The 16,327-nt window shown below is 42.0% G+C and overlaps 1 protein-coding gene across 3 annotated transcripts in view; it reads left to right on the top strand.

The window, feature by feature from the left end:
* Positions 1-16,327, top strand: part of osbpl1a (oxysterol binding protein-like 1A) — a 33,158-nt gene that overhangs the window by 1,112 nt on the left and 15,719 nt on the right. The window contains exons 2-16 of one of the 3 annotated variants that reach the window (XM_086046534.1): positions 1,902-2,031; positions 2,640-2,725; positions 2,795-2,869; positions 2,926-3,037; positions 3,352-3,437; positions 4,128-4,272; positions 6,031-6,098; positions 6,207-6,251; positions 7,720-7,793; positions 8,277-8,340; positions 9,301-9,402; positions 10,705-10,839; positions 12,114-12,195; positions 13,525-13,631; positions 15,905-16,058. In XM_086046534.1, coding sequence (XP_085902660.1) covers positions 1,908-2,031; positions 2,640-2,725; positions 2,795-2,869; positions 2,926-3,037; positions 3,352-3,437; positions 4,128-4,272; positions 6,031-6,098; positions 6,207-6,251; positions 7,720-7,793; positions 8,277-8,340; positions 9,301-9,402; positions 10,705-10,839; positions 12,114-12,195; positions 13,525-13,631; positions 15,905-16,058 — 1,459 coding nt within the window. In that variant the 5' untranslated portion in view covers positions 1,902-1,907. The remainder of the gene's footprint in view (positions 1-1,901; positions 2,032-2,639; positions 2,726-2,794; positions 2,870-2,925; positions 3,038-3,351; positions 3,438-4,127; positions 4,273-6,030; positions 6,099-6,206; positions 6,252-7,719; positions 7,794-8,276; positions 8,341-9,300; positions 9,403-10,704; positions 10,840-12,113; positions 12,196-13,524; positions 13,632-15,904; positions 16,059-16,327) is intronic. The other 2 variants (XM_086046535.1, XM_086046536.1) reach the window with 2 other exon arrangements.

The following is a 16,327-nucleotide window of genomic DNA, read 5'->3' on the forward strand; positions in this document are numbered from 1 at the left end:
AGTAGAGAGTAAAAAAAAGTAAAAGTAAAACGCCTATCTGAAAAAATACAGTAAAGTCTTGGTTACTTCCCACTCGTGCTGCTTGTGTAACATGTGCTTGGCTCATCCCTCCAGGCTACTTCATCTTTTTGAAGTGATGCAAATGAAAATGTAGTTGCAATGGTACATCATGCGATTTGCCTGTGGTCATGGTGGGTCAGAATTCATGATGTGAAGATTTATCAACACGAAAATCTTATAAAATAAGTTAAAAAAAAAAAAAAAAAAGGAATAAAATAATAATACCTACAGGCATAAAGTCATATGGTAAGATCACAGATGTACCATTTTATAAATGAGCCCATTGCAAATTTTGGTCATGTCTGTTTTCGCAAAACAATCTCACACGTTGAACACATTACGCCATCGCTAATGAAATTATGCATGAAAAAAGTCAAATAAATAAGCTTTTAAGCATATTAGGAAACAAAATACTACATTAAGATATGAATAAAATAAGCATATTGAGAAATGTGACCGACAATGAGTCAGTAATTATGTCCCTGTGCATAATTCAGAATCTCATCTAATCCCATCAAGAGTAATAAATGGTAGCAATCAAGACATTTAGATTAAAAAAAAAAACGAGTTTTAACTGCGTGTGGCCATTTCTCCAACATCCTTGATCATGTGGGCCATAAATGTTCAATTGTGACACAAATCCTCCATAATCAGATTAATAGCATCAAAATGCCATTTTCAGAAGGCGTAATCACATGCAAATAGAATGCGGAGAAATCTGGTTAGTTGTGGTATGCAGGGGGATTTTTTTATGTTCATATTTAACTTTTTGCATTTCTTGAATGCCTCGATGGGACGTTAAGAAAGCCGCTGGCGGTCAAATGGCAACATTTATGAATTTCATTGGAGAAGTCGAGGAAGCAAGTTGTTTGCTACAAAACAATTTGCTGAGTTGTTTTTACTTAAATTGGAGGAGCTGTCTGTTTCCATCACATTTCGTTTAGGCAGGAACATGCCCCTTTTTGATCTTTGAAGAGTCACGGGGGAATCTCCAAAGAATCAAACAGCATAATAAGGATCGTACCTACAAAACACAAGCAGCAGAAGTCATGCAGAGGCCTTGACACATGCGCGACATCTGTACCTGTACATTTCACTTGTCTTTGAAACATTGATTAAAGGTTTAATAATCAATTTATTAATGGCAAAAAGCCTATTAATACATTTGGAAAATACCTGTTGTATAATTTGATATAAACAATTCTTGGCTTGGGTCAAGTGTGCATGGAAAATGATCAGTATGTAAGGGTTAAGGCTAACGCTAATAAGCTAGCTAAGCCGTTTTCTTTCATTTCCCAAAAGTCTGATTGTTTTTTTTTTTCTGACTGCCAACCGGGTAGCCCTTAAAATTTGAACATTTCCGATAAAAGTACAAACCAGTTTCCTCACTTTTGACACCGCCGCGGCATCCTTGAGGCAGCATTTTACTGTTGCCCATGTGACGTTCTCAGCATGTCAGACTTCACGTGGACTTCCTTGTTACGCTCAAGCCTTTTGATTCCCATGTGCTCGTCCTATCATGTTGCTGACTGACAAACGACTCTCATGTGACTTTCCTCCTCTCGCATGCGCTCCGGCGCCGCAAATGACACAATCCCACAGTTGTTATTTCCTCCTCAAAAGTGGCCCCGATTAGTGGCAGGGTAGGAACTGTATTCATCTCAGTTCCTCACCGCTATTGTTTACCTCATTAAAAACATTAACGGCTTTGAACAAAAAAACAGCAGCACCATGTAAATTCAAGTTAGGAATCTTGTCAATGAGCTCCATGCAACGTACCAAATGTTGACTCACTGACTCACTGTCATGTTTCATGCGCTTCTTTCCTCTCCGCCTCCCAGGTGTTCATGGAGGATCCGGAGCCGGACGAGCAGTTTCTGTGCTGCGCCAGGAACGGAGACCTGGACGCCGTTCGGAAGCTCCTGGCATCCAAGGTGAGCGGAGAGAGCGCGTTGGACATCAACTGCAAAGGTTGGTCACGATAACCTGCATGTTGTACACTCTGTTCTGTTTGAGTTTGCGAACCAAAACAGCAGCACTGTTTCAAATCATGCTTAGGGTTTCATGCCTGAGGTTAGGGTTTCCAATCAGGGTTAAGATACCAAGCCTTGGCTAGGGTTTGAAAGTAAGGTTTCAAGTTAGGTTTTCAAACAAGGCTTATAGGGCTGTGCAATTAATCGAAATTCGATTACAATTACGATTATTACACTCCCCGATTACAAAATTGTAAAAATAATTGTAGCAAAACGATTATTAATCGTTTCCACAAGGAAATCGTACTTGACTTGAATTTATACATTTCCACCTTTTTTATAATAACAATTTTTTGGAATTAATTTTGTTTGGTCCAAAAGTAACTTACATAATTACGGCACATGTTCTTATTCATCAAAATAAATGATCGTTTGAATAATAGTGATTCAAATTATTACCAAAATAATCATGATTCATATTTTTTTCATAATCTATCAGAATTGAAATTATAGGTTCAAACGGTGGGTAGGGTTTGAAAGCAAGGTTTCAAGTTGTTGTTGTTGTCCGACTCTCATCCATAATTGCGTTGTGCGTTTATGTTGCAGGTAAGAGTAAGTCGAACCGCGGTTGGACACCTCTCCACTTGGCCTCTTACTTTGGACACGCAGACGTGGTGGACGAATTACTGAAGGTTTGTTCTTCAAAAATGGCAATAACCAATCACGTGCGAGGTTCCGAATGTGTGATCATTTTCAATCAGGCAGGGGCGGATGTCAACCTGCCCAACAACGTCGGAGACACGCCCCTTCACAAGGCCGCCTTCACGGGGAGAAAGGTACTTTAGCGCATCTGTTCAACCGAAGCAGTCAATCAACCAATCGCGTTCTTCAGGAGGTTGTCATGCTGCTGCTACGCTACAACGCCAGCGCGACCGTCATCAACGGGACGGCTCAGATTCCCAAAGACGTCACTCAAAACGCCGAGATCAGGCGCATGCTCGCGGGTGAGACGGAGTCGACGACGCCACTTCGAACGAGCGACCCGACGTGACGCCTCTGCCGCGCAAGTGCGTAGGGTTGCGCAACCCGTTTTCATGAGCGGCCGGCCGTCGCCGACTCGTTTTGGTGAAATTCGGATTTAAAATCATAGATGAAGGTCAGTTAAAAAAAAAAAAAAAAAAAGTAATCAGTAAATTCGAAACCTCGGGTCATGGCAGCTGTGCGGCGGTGGGCGGCACGAGTTCGGTCCCGTTTGGTCGCACGCACACAGAACATGTTGGGCGAATTGTGAAAACATTTTGCCATGTTGTTTTTACAGCGGTGGAGAGGACGGAAGAGCGCAAACAGGAATGCAAACTTCTTGAAGCGGCGGGAGAAGGCGACATGGCCACTCTGAGTCAGCTGGTTTGTGTTTTTATGCAGCGTCAACACAGGGTTAGGGTTTCAAATTAAGGTTTCAAGCCTTGGTTAGGCTTCATTCCATTATGTCCAGTGAATGAAAGCCTCGTGATCCAAAGCATACCACATCAGATTTCAAGATAGGTTTAGAGTTTCAGCAAGATTTTGGGTTTCAAATTTGGGTTTCAGACAATGTTTCGGGTTTTACAATTAGTCTTCAAATTAGGGTTTAAAGACTGGATTTGGGCTGCAAACAAGGGTTTAAGGTTTAAAACGAGGGTTTCAGCACTGGTTCAGACTCTATTTAGACAGTGAAATTAGGGTTTCAAAGTAGGGTTTCAAGCGCAGGTTAGGCTTTTAAATGAGGATTGGCGTTTCAAACAAAGGTTTTCAAATTAGGGTGTGAAGCAATTGTAAGGGCTTCCCATCCTCTTGAAGAGTTCTCGTCCCGGACGGACCGCTCCGTCCCTGGGATGGAATGCGCAGCTCTGATCATTTCAAGCCTTGATTAGAGTTTCAAACATTTCTTCCTTCTATCCATCTGAACCAGAGCGCGCTGAAAATGTAGACTATCACGGCTCGGTTGTTCACAGGATATTAAACACCTCGGGGAGTCGGCCGAACCATCTGTCTTTGCTCATTCTCTTTTATTTCACTTTTATTTAACTCGCCGTGTGCGTGCGTGCGTGCGTGCAGCTGAGCAGCAAGACGCCGCCCAACACGGAGTGCACAGACGTGCTGGGCAACACTCCGCTGCACTGCGCCGCCTATCGAGGCCAGAAGCTGTGTGCCGCCAAGCTGCTGAGGGCCGGGGCCTGCACCGACGTTAAGAACAAGATCGGTAAGGAGAATCTCTGCGCTCAAAATGTCGTCGGCATCGTCCAAAGAAAAACTATTTGTAAATTGAGTGAATCGCGTCGGGGATTGGGTTTAACTGGGTGAGGTGTTTAAATCCTCAAGTGCAGACCAGGTGAGGCTTTTTTTTTTTTTCCCATCCAGCTCGTGTTTTTGTTTGGATTGACACTTTGGGACTTTTCATTTTGGTAAACTCACTGCTAAGGCGCGCTTTGCTAATTATTGCTGTTTGGACAGTAAATTACCGCGGCACGCCGACGTTTAGCTAACGCGCATTCGAATGGCGCCAAGAGCGGTTTTTAAATTTCATGTTTTCGCTGGGATCTTTGCTGACTTGCACAAAAAAAAAAAAAAAAAAAAAAAAAAGCCGGGTTGTTTTCGCAACCCATTTGCTGGGTCGCTGTGGATTTTGAGCAGATTGGGTTACGTTTACTCAAGATTGAGTTCATCACTTTAACCCATCAGATTGGGTTGAAGATTGGATTTGGGCGGGCGGATTATCATTTCACGTACTGAAGTCGCAGTAAATGTGACGTAACATTCTTAGAAAACATTGGTGGTGGCTGGATGGTTCAGTGGGTAACATCACTAACTTTGGACAGTGGGATCTGGTTTCCAATCCAAGTCAGGGCTGATGCCGCATCGGGATGGGCGTTCCTCAATAAAGTGTTGGGTCAAAAATAACCCAAAAAGCGACCAACTAATACAATTCGACCCAACTTTGTGTCGTTTTGCACAAAACAACCCCCAAAAATTGAACCCAGAAAATTCCTTTTTTCACCCATATTGGGTTATTTTTTTAACAAGGTTGTTTTTGGAGTGAAAAATGTGCCAAACATATCATGCAAGTGACTCGTTGTGGCGACTCCTAACAGAGGAAAGTAAGTTGTTTCTTCTTCTTAGAAAATGTTAGTAATACTTAATAAAATGAGTATTCTACATTGATAACCTGCTAACCCATTTCTCGGTAGCTTTAACTCATCAGTATGGTTAGTTTTGACCCCTTGGTGGATGAAAATCTTGACCCAAAGCGTTGGGTCAAATCCTCAACCCAATGCGCTGGGTATAGATAACCCGCCGTTGGCTCGGTCCTTTTTGAACCCAGCACTAGGTTAGCTATTTCACCCAATCTGGGTTACATTTGACCAAGCAGTATTATAATGACTGCTTTTAAAGCCTGCCATTTCGCGATGGTTCGCTGTGTTCTTTTCTTTCCGTCTGATTAAATGCTTGGCGCTCAGTGATTAGCGCCGCGGCTCAAGAAGCGATGATTACACGGGAGGCCTAACGGTGGTAATTAGCCTTGATGCCCGTTGAGTGTTATTTTTTTTTTTTTATTGTTTATGTTGACGATGGCGACGTGTTACTGTCAGGCCAGACTGCGCGAGAGCTGGTTAGGGTTTCAAAGTTGGGCTTTAAAACGGGATCAGAGTTTTGAAGCCAAACGTATTTTTTTCAAGAATATGTTCCCAGCAGGCCCACCGGTCGAAACACAACTGACCTGTTTTCTGAATCCGAGCCGTGATTGGTTGTGGTCGTGAGCAGCTGTGATGTCATTTTCAGTCGACAGAAGACAAAATGGCCGCCCCCGCAGATGGCTCATTTATATTCCGCAAAGGGAAAATCAATCAGAATGCCGCGTTTCAACTAGTGGGCCTGCTGGGAAAATATTCTTGAAAAAAAAATCTGTTTGGGTTGATTTCCGCTTCAAGCCTTTCATGTTGGTGTGACGTGTTTCCCTCAGGTCAGACCGCGTCGGAGTTGGCCAGCGACGCGGCAATGAAACAGCTGCTCGAGGGCAACACGCGCCGGGTGAGTGTTCGCACCGACGGCCAACACTTCCAACTGCTTTTGCATTTTGGTTTGTCTTTTTTTTTTTTTTTTTTTTTTTTTTTGAGTGGCGTTCCTCCAACTTTGCAGGGGATGAGACGCCACGCCAAGAAGTTTGAGGGACTCCTCTGGAAGGTGAAGTCCACACGAATCTTGCATTAAATGCCCTATTTGTTGATTTCAGGATAAATTCAATAGTGTGGCTCCACGACTGGATTAGGATTTCTAAGTAAAACATTTTTAAATTGGGTTACTAACATGCTTTAGGTTTTCAAGCCTGTGTTAGGATGTCAACGCAGGATTTCAAGCCAGGGTTAGAAATTTCAAAACTAAGGTTCCACGCCTGTGTTAGGGTTTGAAATCCGTGTTTAATTTTCCAGTCATGACTTGGCGTGAGACCTCACGAGACCTCAGTTGAACCATGTAGCCATAGGTTCACTGCACACATTACCGAGCAGGAAAAATCCGTGCTATACTGCGTGCTTCGAACGACATTTGGTGAGGCGCATTCTTAAAAGTGCTTCAATAGAACATTGATTGCTCCACTTCAGTGGGTTCATCGCAAACATGTACATCATGAAAATGTACTCATGACCGAGCCTCTCGGCGTAGTCGCCTCTCCGGTGGCCGCCTGTAGCCTCATTTAGCGGCCTGTGAAGCGGCCATTGATTAGCGTAATGATTCTGTAAACAGCCAGACAGCGGCGAGGCAGTGAAGTGTGACGAGATTACATCGCAGGCCGATACGCACGCATCGGCGCAAACGTGCTGCTAAGTTACCGAGCGCCCAGAGGTGGGGAGAGTAGCCAAAAATTGTTGTCAAGTAAAAGTACTGTTGCTTCAGAGTAATATGACTCAAGTTGAAGTGAAAAGTAGTCATCCAAATAATTACTTGGGTTAATAAAAAAAAAAAAGTACTTGGTGAAAAAAAACAACTCAAGTACTGAGTAACTGTAGCAATGTATTTTTCATCAGACGAAAATACAAAATAATCATCTTCAGGCAAATTAAAGTCCATCCAATCAATAAAATGAATTACATTTAATTAAAGAATGTCTTAAAATAATCTGAAGGTAAATTGTGTGTGTGTGTTTCAGTCTGTGTGTATGTGACAAAACATGCAAAACAAACATGTTTCCCAAAGAATCACTCCGTGATGTCACTATTAAGCTTTAACAGCAGTTGGCTCTCAAGGTTCTTGCGGTGAAGCCGCGATCGTTTAGCAGTGAACAGGAGTCCAGCATGACTGAAAAAGTCTCTCACCGGCTGCACATGCAGACGTTTTCGATCCGTTTCATCCGAAAACGTACAACAATTGTATTTTACAGGAAAAATTTGACTCAAGTAAATATCAGTTCCTAGCTTTGTAAAAAATAGTAGTTGAAAAATACGATTAATTGCGATTAATTATGGCAAATTTTGCGATTAATTACTTATATTTTTTTTAATAAATTTGTAAATCATTTGTATATATACTATACTACATGGAGAGATAGAGATAAAAGTGAGACTATGTCAGTACTTGACCAGAATATACAAACGTGTTGCTGCTGTCAAAATAGAAACGATGGAGCCGATTCCTCCCTTGTGTGTCGTCCCCGCAGAGCTCCAGATTTTTGGGCTGGCGCTCCTACTGGGTGGTCCTCCACGACGGCGTTCTGTCCTGGTACTCCAAACAGTAGGTGGCGTCTTCGACCTTGCGCGCCTTTTGATTTGAAAGATGGCCACAGGAGGCGGGGAAGCGGAAAATCCTCAAAGTGAAAGTACTTCAAAAGCGATACTTGAGGAAAAGTAACAGAAAAGAAGTTCAAACGTTTCCCTACATGAATGTGACCCTACTGTATAACCTGTACAACTAAATAAAGGGGAGGTAGAAAAAAAAAAAAAAAAGTAATCATATTGATTTTTTTTGATAAAGGGGAGTCATAAAGGCAACATTTAAAAGGCCTCTGCTTAACCCCAAATAAAGTTCAGATGCTCTAGTAGGCTTCTCCTGACATTAGCTAGCACGCAATAGCCTAGCCATCACATCATGACTCCAATGGATTCATAAAATGAAGTTCGCCCAGCTGATTTCAGGACTGTAACGAATGGACTGGGAGATTGTTGTGTGTTGTAAACAGTGTGTTTGGTTGTCACTTTTTGCTTCCTGGTGCTCAAGGTCCGACGCCGTCGCCAACGTCAGGAGGCAAGGATGCAAATCCCTCACCAATGCTCAGTTTCTGGTGAGAAGCTGAGAACCAACTGACTCTCCCCTTGAAACACTCCCTTTTTTGGGGCTCAAATTAGGGTTTCAAACAAGGCTTATGAGTTCAAATGAGGCTCTCAGATGTTGTTTAGGGTTTCAAATTAGTGTGGGCGAGTATTGATAACTTGTATTGGGCTGAAACCAGGCTTATTTATTGGTATCAGGTACTCGCGGAGGCTGCCGATACCAGCCACCAATACTTAAAGCCAATATCAAAAGTACTAGAGGTATCAGTGCGTGGTATCAGTGAGTTTTCAAAGAGTGATTGCTCATACTGGTTTTGGTCTGGAAAAAAAAGTGGTATCGAACATCCCTACTTTCAAACAATGTTCAGATTTCAAATTGAGCTTTCAAATTAGGGTTTCATGCTAGGTTTAGGGTTTCAAATAAGAGCTAGGCTTTCAAATTAGGGATTCAAACCAGGTTTAAAGATTCAAATAAAGGTTAGGCTTTCAAATTAGGGTGTTAAGCAAGAGTTGAGGTTCTATGTTAGGGTTTCAAACAAGGTTTAGGAGATATAATTAAGGTTTTAAGTCTGGGTTCCAGTTTCAAATTAGAGGCTTAAGCAACGGTTAGAGTTTCCGGCCAAGATTAGGGTTTCAAATGAGGTTTTCCCATTAGGGTTTGAAGGTTAAAAAGAGGTCAAAGCTACAAATAAGTTTTGAATTTGGATTTCAAGCATGAGTTAGGGTTTCAGATTTGGTTACCAAAAACGGTTAGGCTTTAAACAACGGTTAGGTTTCCAAACATGGGTTAGGATTTCAAAGTAGGGTTTCAAGTCAAGGTTTGGGTTTCAAAATTATTGTATTTTATTTATATGAAATAATAGTAAATAATAATGGAATGTCTTTTTTTTTTTTTTTCAATAAATACAATTTTTATACATCATTTTTTTTCTGCTCTTTTTGTTGATTTTTTATTTTTTTTTCCTTTCAAGATGCGATCCAAAGATAAGTGCATCTTCACCCTGAAGTGCTTCGATGACAGCGTCCATTATTTCAAAGTATCGGCCAAAACGGAGCCCGAGGCGACAAGAAAAGTACGGTTTGATGCTTCCACGCTTTTTACGCTTCCTCCAATTGTAATCTCCGTCACGGCCGATCAATTTGCAGCCACCTCCTTTCAAAGGCAACTTCTATTTGACGATTTGAAAAGTTAAGCTTGTGCCGATGCACACTGTCACGTCTGCGCTCGCCAAAACAAACACGTATGACACAAATCGCCTCATATTTGGCCGCCCGCCCCACTTTCCCATTTGCTGTGCTGTGACATTTGTCTGAGGGGAAAAAGTCAATGGCCGCCTTGTTTCTCATGCTTTGTCCTCGGCTATTGGATGTCCAAATTGTTGTTGTGGGGGTTTTTTTGGGGTTTTTTTTATGTCAGAATAGGCTGACAAGTGAATGGATTTCAATAAATACACACTTGAGTGCCCACAATTGCAAGGTTAATGTTTTGGGGTTTTGAGATGCAGTTAGGAATTTAAAAGAGATTTTTCAAGACAGGGTTAGGGTTTCGAAGTAAGGTTTTCAAATTAGGGTTTTAAGAGTTTCAGAATTTGAATTGTTCAAGACAGGGTTAGGGTTTCAAAGTGTGTTTACAGGCCTCAGGTAGGGTTTCAAATTAGGCTTTCAAGTTAGGTTCAAGGTTTTAAAACGGGGTTAGGGTTTTGAGCCAGAGTTGGGGCTTCAAGCCTGGGGTGAGTGTTTGAAATTGCAGTTAGGGTTTAAATGAGGAATTAGAGCACGTTGAGGGTTTTAAAGTATAGTAGGAAGATTGGAATAGGGTATCAAATCAGGATTTCAAGACTGGGTGAATAGTTTCAAATCAGTTTTAAGGGTATTGGTTTTTAGGCTAGAGTTAGGATTTCAAGGAAGGATTTGGGTTTCAATTTAGATTGTCAAGGCAGGGTTCAGGTTTCAAAACAGGGTTAGGGTTTTGAAATATGGTTTTGAGAAAGTGTTAGGGTTTCAAGACTGGATTTTAGTGTTTCGAGGTAAGGTTTCAAGCCGGGGTAGGGATTTCAAAGTGTTTTCCAAGTAGAGTTTCAAACAAGGATTAGGAATAGAAAGTCGGGTTTTAAAATAAGGTTAGAATTTCAAATTAAGGCCACGGATTCAAAACATGGCCACGGATTCAAAACAGAGTTCGTGCTCAAAATGATGGTTTCAAGCCCGGGTTCGAGTTTCAGGGCTAGGGGTTCAAATGACAGTTTTAAATCTGGTTAGAGTGTTGAAAGTTTTGTTCCGAGCCAGGGTAGGGTTTCATTTAGGGTGAGTCTTTATATTTTTCTGACCATTCTGCATATAAAAAAAAAAGTTTTCCCCCCATTGTTGACGTGCAGGCTTGGCTGGACGCTTTGGACGAGCACTCGGCCTTCAGCACACACTACTGCTCCCAGGAGCAGGACAGCCGCGAGGAGGAGGAGGAGGAGGAGGAGGAAGGCAACTCGCTGAGTCGGATCGCCGACGCCCTGCAGGTGGCAAACCTACACAAACAAACGGACAACAGCAAACGTCATTAGACGGACCCAACGTGGCGCAAGAATCACGCCGTGCAAAGACCCCCACTCGTGATTAGGTTTTTTTTTTTCTTGTCATGACTTCAAGGGTAAGGCGGAGGTTAGACTTTAAGGGCAGTGTTAGCGTTTCAAATTGGGGATGGGCTAAGTTTTGCAATTAGGGTTTCGCAACAGGGTTAGGATTTCGAAGGAGGGTTTGAATCCAGGGTTTAATTTTCAAATTGGGGTTTCAAGACAAGGTTACGGATCAAAATTAGGGTTTTAAAACAGGTTTAGAGTTTAAAATTTGGGTTTGAATCCATTGTTTAATTTTCAAATTGGGGTTTCAAGACAAGGTTACGGATCAAAATTAGGGTTTTAAAACAGGTTTAGAGTTTAAAATTTGGGTTTTGAGACACGGTTGGGGTTTTAAATTAGGGTTTCAAGGCATGGTTAGGATTTCAAATTTTGGTTTCTAGGCAGGGTAAGATTTCAAAGTTTGAAGCAAGGTTTCGGGTTTTCTAATCAGATTTCAAACCAGGGTTAATTAATGTTTGAAAGTAGGGTTTCAAGCTAGGGTTGGGGTTTTAAAGTAGGATTTCAAACAGGGTTAGGGTTTCAATTAATGGGTTTGGGTTTTAAAATATGATTTTCAAGTAGGACTTTTAAATTGAGATTTTAAACTTGCTAGACTTTTGAATTAGGGTTTTGAACAAAGATTAGGTTTTCAAAGTAGGGCTTCAAGCCATGGTTCAGGTTTCAATTCATGTTTTTTAAGCCGTAGTAGACGAAGTATTTGGGTTCCAAATTAGGCTTTCAAACTTGGGTTAACGTTTCAAATTAGGGATCCAAATTATTGCCTCAAGACAGAGTTAGGCTTTTAAAGTAGATTTTTAAGACAGTGTTTGGGTTCCAAATTAGGTTTTGAAGCTACGGATAAGGCTTCAACCTTGGGTTTCAAGACAGGGCTTGAGTTTTCGATTGTGGTTTCAAATAAGGGTTAGGGTTTGAAAGTGGGGTTTCAAGAATGTTTGTGATTTCAAATTAGAGAATCAATCCTAGATCAGAGTTTCAAACAAGGGTTAGGGCTTCAAATTTGGGTTCAAAGTAAGGTTTCATAGTCGCATTTAAAATGAGGTTTTCAAGACAGAGTTAAGGTTTTAAAGTAGTGTTAGCCCGTGGTCGGGTTTCTGTAAAAACACACGCTCCCGTCCTGTTGATGACGTTTGAGTGTTTTGTGTTTGCCGATGCAGGCGGCGCAGGCGAGCCACGCCAGGCTGGAGCAGGAAGTGGACGCTTTCCTGTCCGCCGTCACGACTGACGCCCTGCCACAAGGTAACGACGACAGCAACTTTTATTCCGCATGTATTGAAATAACCTGCCAAGATATGAGCAGCCAATCTTCTGATAAGCCAGAGTGGCGCTCTGACGAGAGCAGACCTCCACCAAGGGCAAACAATCGGCATCAAATGCATAGCGGAATGCGCTCGCTCATATTCAGGAATTTAGGGGAATGCATCTAATAAATCCTCGCAAAGGTAAAAATGGGGAAAAAAAATCTGTCACAAATTTTTTTTTCGATTAAGGCGCTTTCAGTTAAGTTTTGGCACTCACGCAGCTCTGAGCCAAGGCTCTGATTTGGAGCCGTACCAAATTGTTGGCTCCAAGTGTGCTGAGAAAAGTGTGTGGGGGGGGAAAAAGACAGTTTAGTAGTCTTTGCATAATTCTGACATATGAAAACTTTGTTGGCAGAGGTAAAAAAAAAAAAAAAGTACCGGTATTTTTTTTTCATTCTGAACCATCATACAAATAGTTAATTTTTGTTTAATAAAACAAAAATAAAATAAAAACACTCACTCTTTAAAAGTGGTAGTTGTAGTAGTAGTTCATGTATTAAGGCTTTAGTATTTACTTTTGTCATCACTGGTATCCTACTATGGTGGCATCACCAAAAAAAAAAAAAAACGTAGGGAAAAAAAAAATAAAATTAGGGTTTTATGACAAGGTTTGTGTTTCAATGTATGACTCAAGATGGGGTTAGGGTTCCATATTAGTGTTTCAAGACAGAGTCAGGGTTTCAAGATTGTCTTATAGGGTTGCAATGCAGGGTTCAGGATAGAGTTGTGGCTTAAAAGTAGGGTTTCAAGACAGGGTTAGGGTTTCAATGTATGTTTCAAAACAGGGTTAAAGTTCTAAATCCGGGGTTCAGCAAAGAGTTGCAAAGGATAGTTTCAGGGTAGGGTTTCAAAGTCGTTTTTTTTTTTAGACAGGGATGGGGTTTCAAAGTAGAATTTCATGACAGCGTTAGTCTTTTCAAGTTGATTTTGAAGACAGGTTTGGGGTTTCGAATTAGGGTTTGAAGACGGGTTAGGGTTTCAAAGTTGAGTTTTTAGACAGAGTTGCGGTTTCAAAATGGGGTTTCAAATAAGAGCTACGGCTTCCAAGTAGGTTTTTAGGACAGAGTTAGGGGCTAAATTTCAGGTTTAAGACAGGGGTTAGTGTTTTAAAGTCGCCTTTCAAGTAGAGTTGGAGTTTTGAATTTTGTTTTCAAAGAAATGTTTTGAGGTAAGGTTTCGAGAAAGGGAAAGGGAGTTTGAAACTAAGGTTGGAAGGCAGGGTTAGGGTTCCCAAGTAGGGATTCAAGATTCCTATTTCCTTGAGCAGAGTTTTCGTCCTTTGCGATGGATAAACTGCAGTCCATCCGCGACCTGTCGGGAGAGACCGGTTCCTACCTGGCCGCCTGTCTTGGACTGGTCTCCAAACAGGAAGTGGTGAGTTACTTCTTTGTTAGTTAGTCACAGTACAAAAAAAGTCAAGTAAACATTCCATATGAAAACAAACAATAACTAAACCGTGCATCGTCAGTCCTCATTCAAATGAATGGAAATGCCAATTCATCCATTCCAGCAGCCCATGAAACACCAATTAAACATTTTGGAACGTGTTTCAACATCCCCCACCCCCCTCGCCACTAGGGGGCAGTATAAAACATGCATGCACATATACTAGAAGAAGACTATTAGTCTTTTGTTGCAGAGGATAAAAAATATATACCGGTAAGTATTGTTACTGTGTCTGCCTACATGTGTTGCAGCACTGTTTATGTTCAAATACCCGTTGCTTGAAGGGTTATAACTAATGCTACATCGATGCTGTTTCTTATTTGCGTGTGTTAGCATTAAGCTAGCAGAGGGTCTGTGGTTGTTTTGAATACACATGTAAGATTGTACTCTTTGTTTTATGTTTAGTTTGACAACGAGGCTAGTCCCGTTAGCCGTCCTGTGGTGGTTTGTATTGTGTGTTAGCATTAAGCTAGCAGACTTTGGACAGACAAGGCGATGTGGTGTTTGGTTGAACATACACCATGTTTTAGTTAGTTTAATGGTTGTTAAAAAAAATAAATAAATAAAATAAAACTTCACTTGGGAGTGGCAGTGAACAGCTTGGCCTGTTTTTCCCGAAGTAGGTCGCGATCAGCCGAACTGCTGCCTGCTGTGAAGTCGAAGGCAGGATTGTTGCTTGATCGTGCTGCACACAAACACGGCTAAACATCCCATAGCGTTCATTCGGAGCAGATCGGCCGCCATCTGCAGCAACAACGACGCCAATCATGCCTTACGCTCGTTTCCGGAGCTCGGTGTGAAAAAAAAAATAAAATAACAGGAATGAATGAGCGTGCTCATTAGAGACCAAACAAGCTGCCAGATCATCCAGCGGAAGAGCCGGGTCGCAGCATTCTAGGTTCTGACACCTTGGCCCGGGCCTCCTCGGCTCAGCTGGGTCAAACCTCTTCAACCGAGACGTGCGCAAGCATAAAAGGCGCACAGTGCCACCCTCTCGGATTCTCACGATTAGGCTGGCTCTCAGTAGGAATAAGATGAAATATTCCCCATCTCAGCACTGCCGAGTGTGAATGAGGCAGCGGGGGATGCGTTTCAAAGATGGGAAATCATCTCCGGCGTGACTCCAACTCAAAAAGAAATTCACTTTTTTTTTTCTTTTTTTTTTGCTCATTAGTTTTTTTTATCACTCAAATCTGGCATTTAAAGAGGGGTGTGTAGACTTATGTCCACCTTAACTCTCGATCATGAAGAATGATCCCTTTTTTCCCCTTTTTGAGTCCTTACAAGGCCTCCCTGATTCACGTTGTCTGATCTTATTTTATGTACCATGTGTAGGATACCAGTTTGGCCCCAAAATTCCCTTACTTGTTTTCAACACCATCCGGCGAGATATGTTTTGGTGAGTAAAGTGCTGCTGGGATGCTCGCTATTAGCAAGGCAGCTTTGGCTAATGCTCTATGTGTCTCCATTACCCGTCATTTAACCCCCCCCCCCCACTGCTGTCGACGAGGCGTGTTCCCGGCCAACGTGAGGTAGCAGCGGCCGCCATTACGCCTCCATGCCCGAGGCCGCATCCGCATCCCCACGTAATGACGGCGGCGGTGCAGAGGTGCCGGTTCAGCCGTGCTGCGCTCTGATTGGCCCGTGCTTTTTCTCTATGTTTGCAAAAATGGCGAGAGTACTGACTGACACTAGTCTAGTCCAAGGTTATTTTAGTTTAAGTATTTTTTTTTAAAATTTTGCTCTCGACAATTACTCCATTTATAATAAAAACTAAACTAAACTGAAGCATTTTCCCAAAAATAAAAACAAACTTGCTCTAAAAGCTAATCAAAACAAAATTACTTAAAAAAAAAACAAGTCAAAACGAAATTAAAAGTAACTACTGTACAATGAAAACTCCCAAAACTATTAGAACCCTAGTGTAGACTTGAAAAAATAAAAAAAAGATGTACGGTGGCGCAAACAACCAAACAACTGCCTAAAGAAAGGCCCCGCTGCTTAATGCTAACGCTAATTAGCATCTACGTTGCGGTGCTTTTACCCTTTCAGCAACGGATTGAGCACAACTAGTTCTGCGACAACATGTGGACAAACAGGGTAACAGTACTCAGTCATGTATTCTTTATCCTCTGCGTTTGTTTGTGTTCCTCCCCGTGAACACACAGAACCTAGTATAGTGTTTCACTGTGTGTGTGCAGGTGCGTAGCATGAAATTGGAACTGGAGGTGGAGAAGAATAAGATCCTGTCGGAAGCGCTGCAGACGCTGGCCACTGAGCACCACGAGCTGGAGCAGGTGGTGGTCAAAGGCTCCAGCGGCCTCAGCGACGATGAGTTCCACGACGCCGTGTCTGGTCAGTTTCATCGAATGAGATTTTGGCGGTGGGGAGGAAGGTGCAACTGGTAATATTAAGATTTTTTTTTTTTTGGCGGGGGCGGCGGGTAATATCCTACTTTTTATCCCCCAAAAATTCGGACAGATTTTCGCAAGATTCTTTTGTTTTCTTTTTTTTCCAGGAAAATTACTTTTTATCTTAAAAAATCTGACTCTTGTTGTAATATGACTACTGACTTTTTCTTGAAAAAAATCCCACTTTAATCTTATGTAATGTTTTTTCGCAAA

This window comes from Filicampus tigris, chromosome 12 (assembly GCF_054856515.1).
Source record: "Filicampus tigris isolate MCC_2025a chromosome 12, RoL_Ftig_1.0, whole genome shotgun sequence".
Classification (NCBI taxonomy): Eukaryota; Metazoa; Chordata; class Actinopteri; order Syngnathiformes; family Syngnathidae; genus Filicampus; species Filicampus tigris.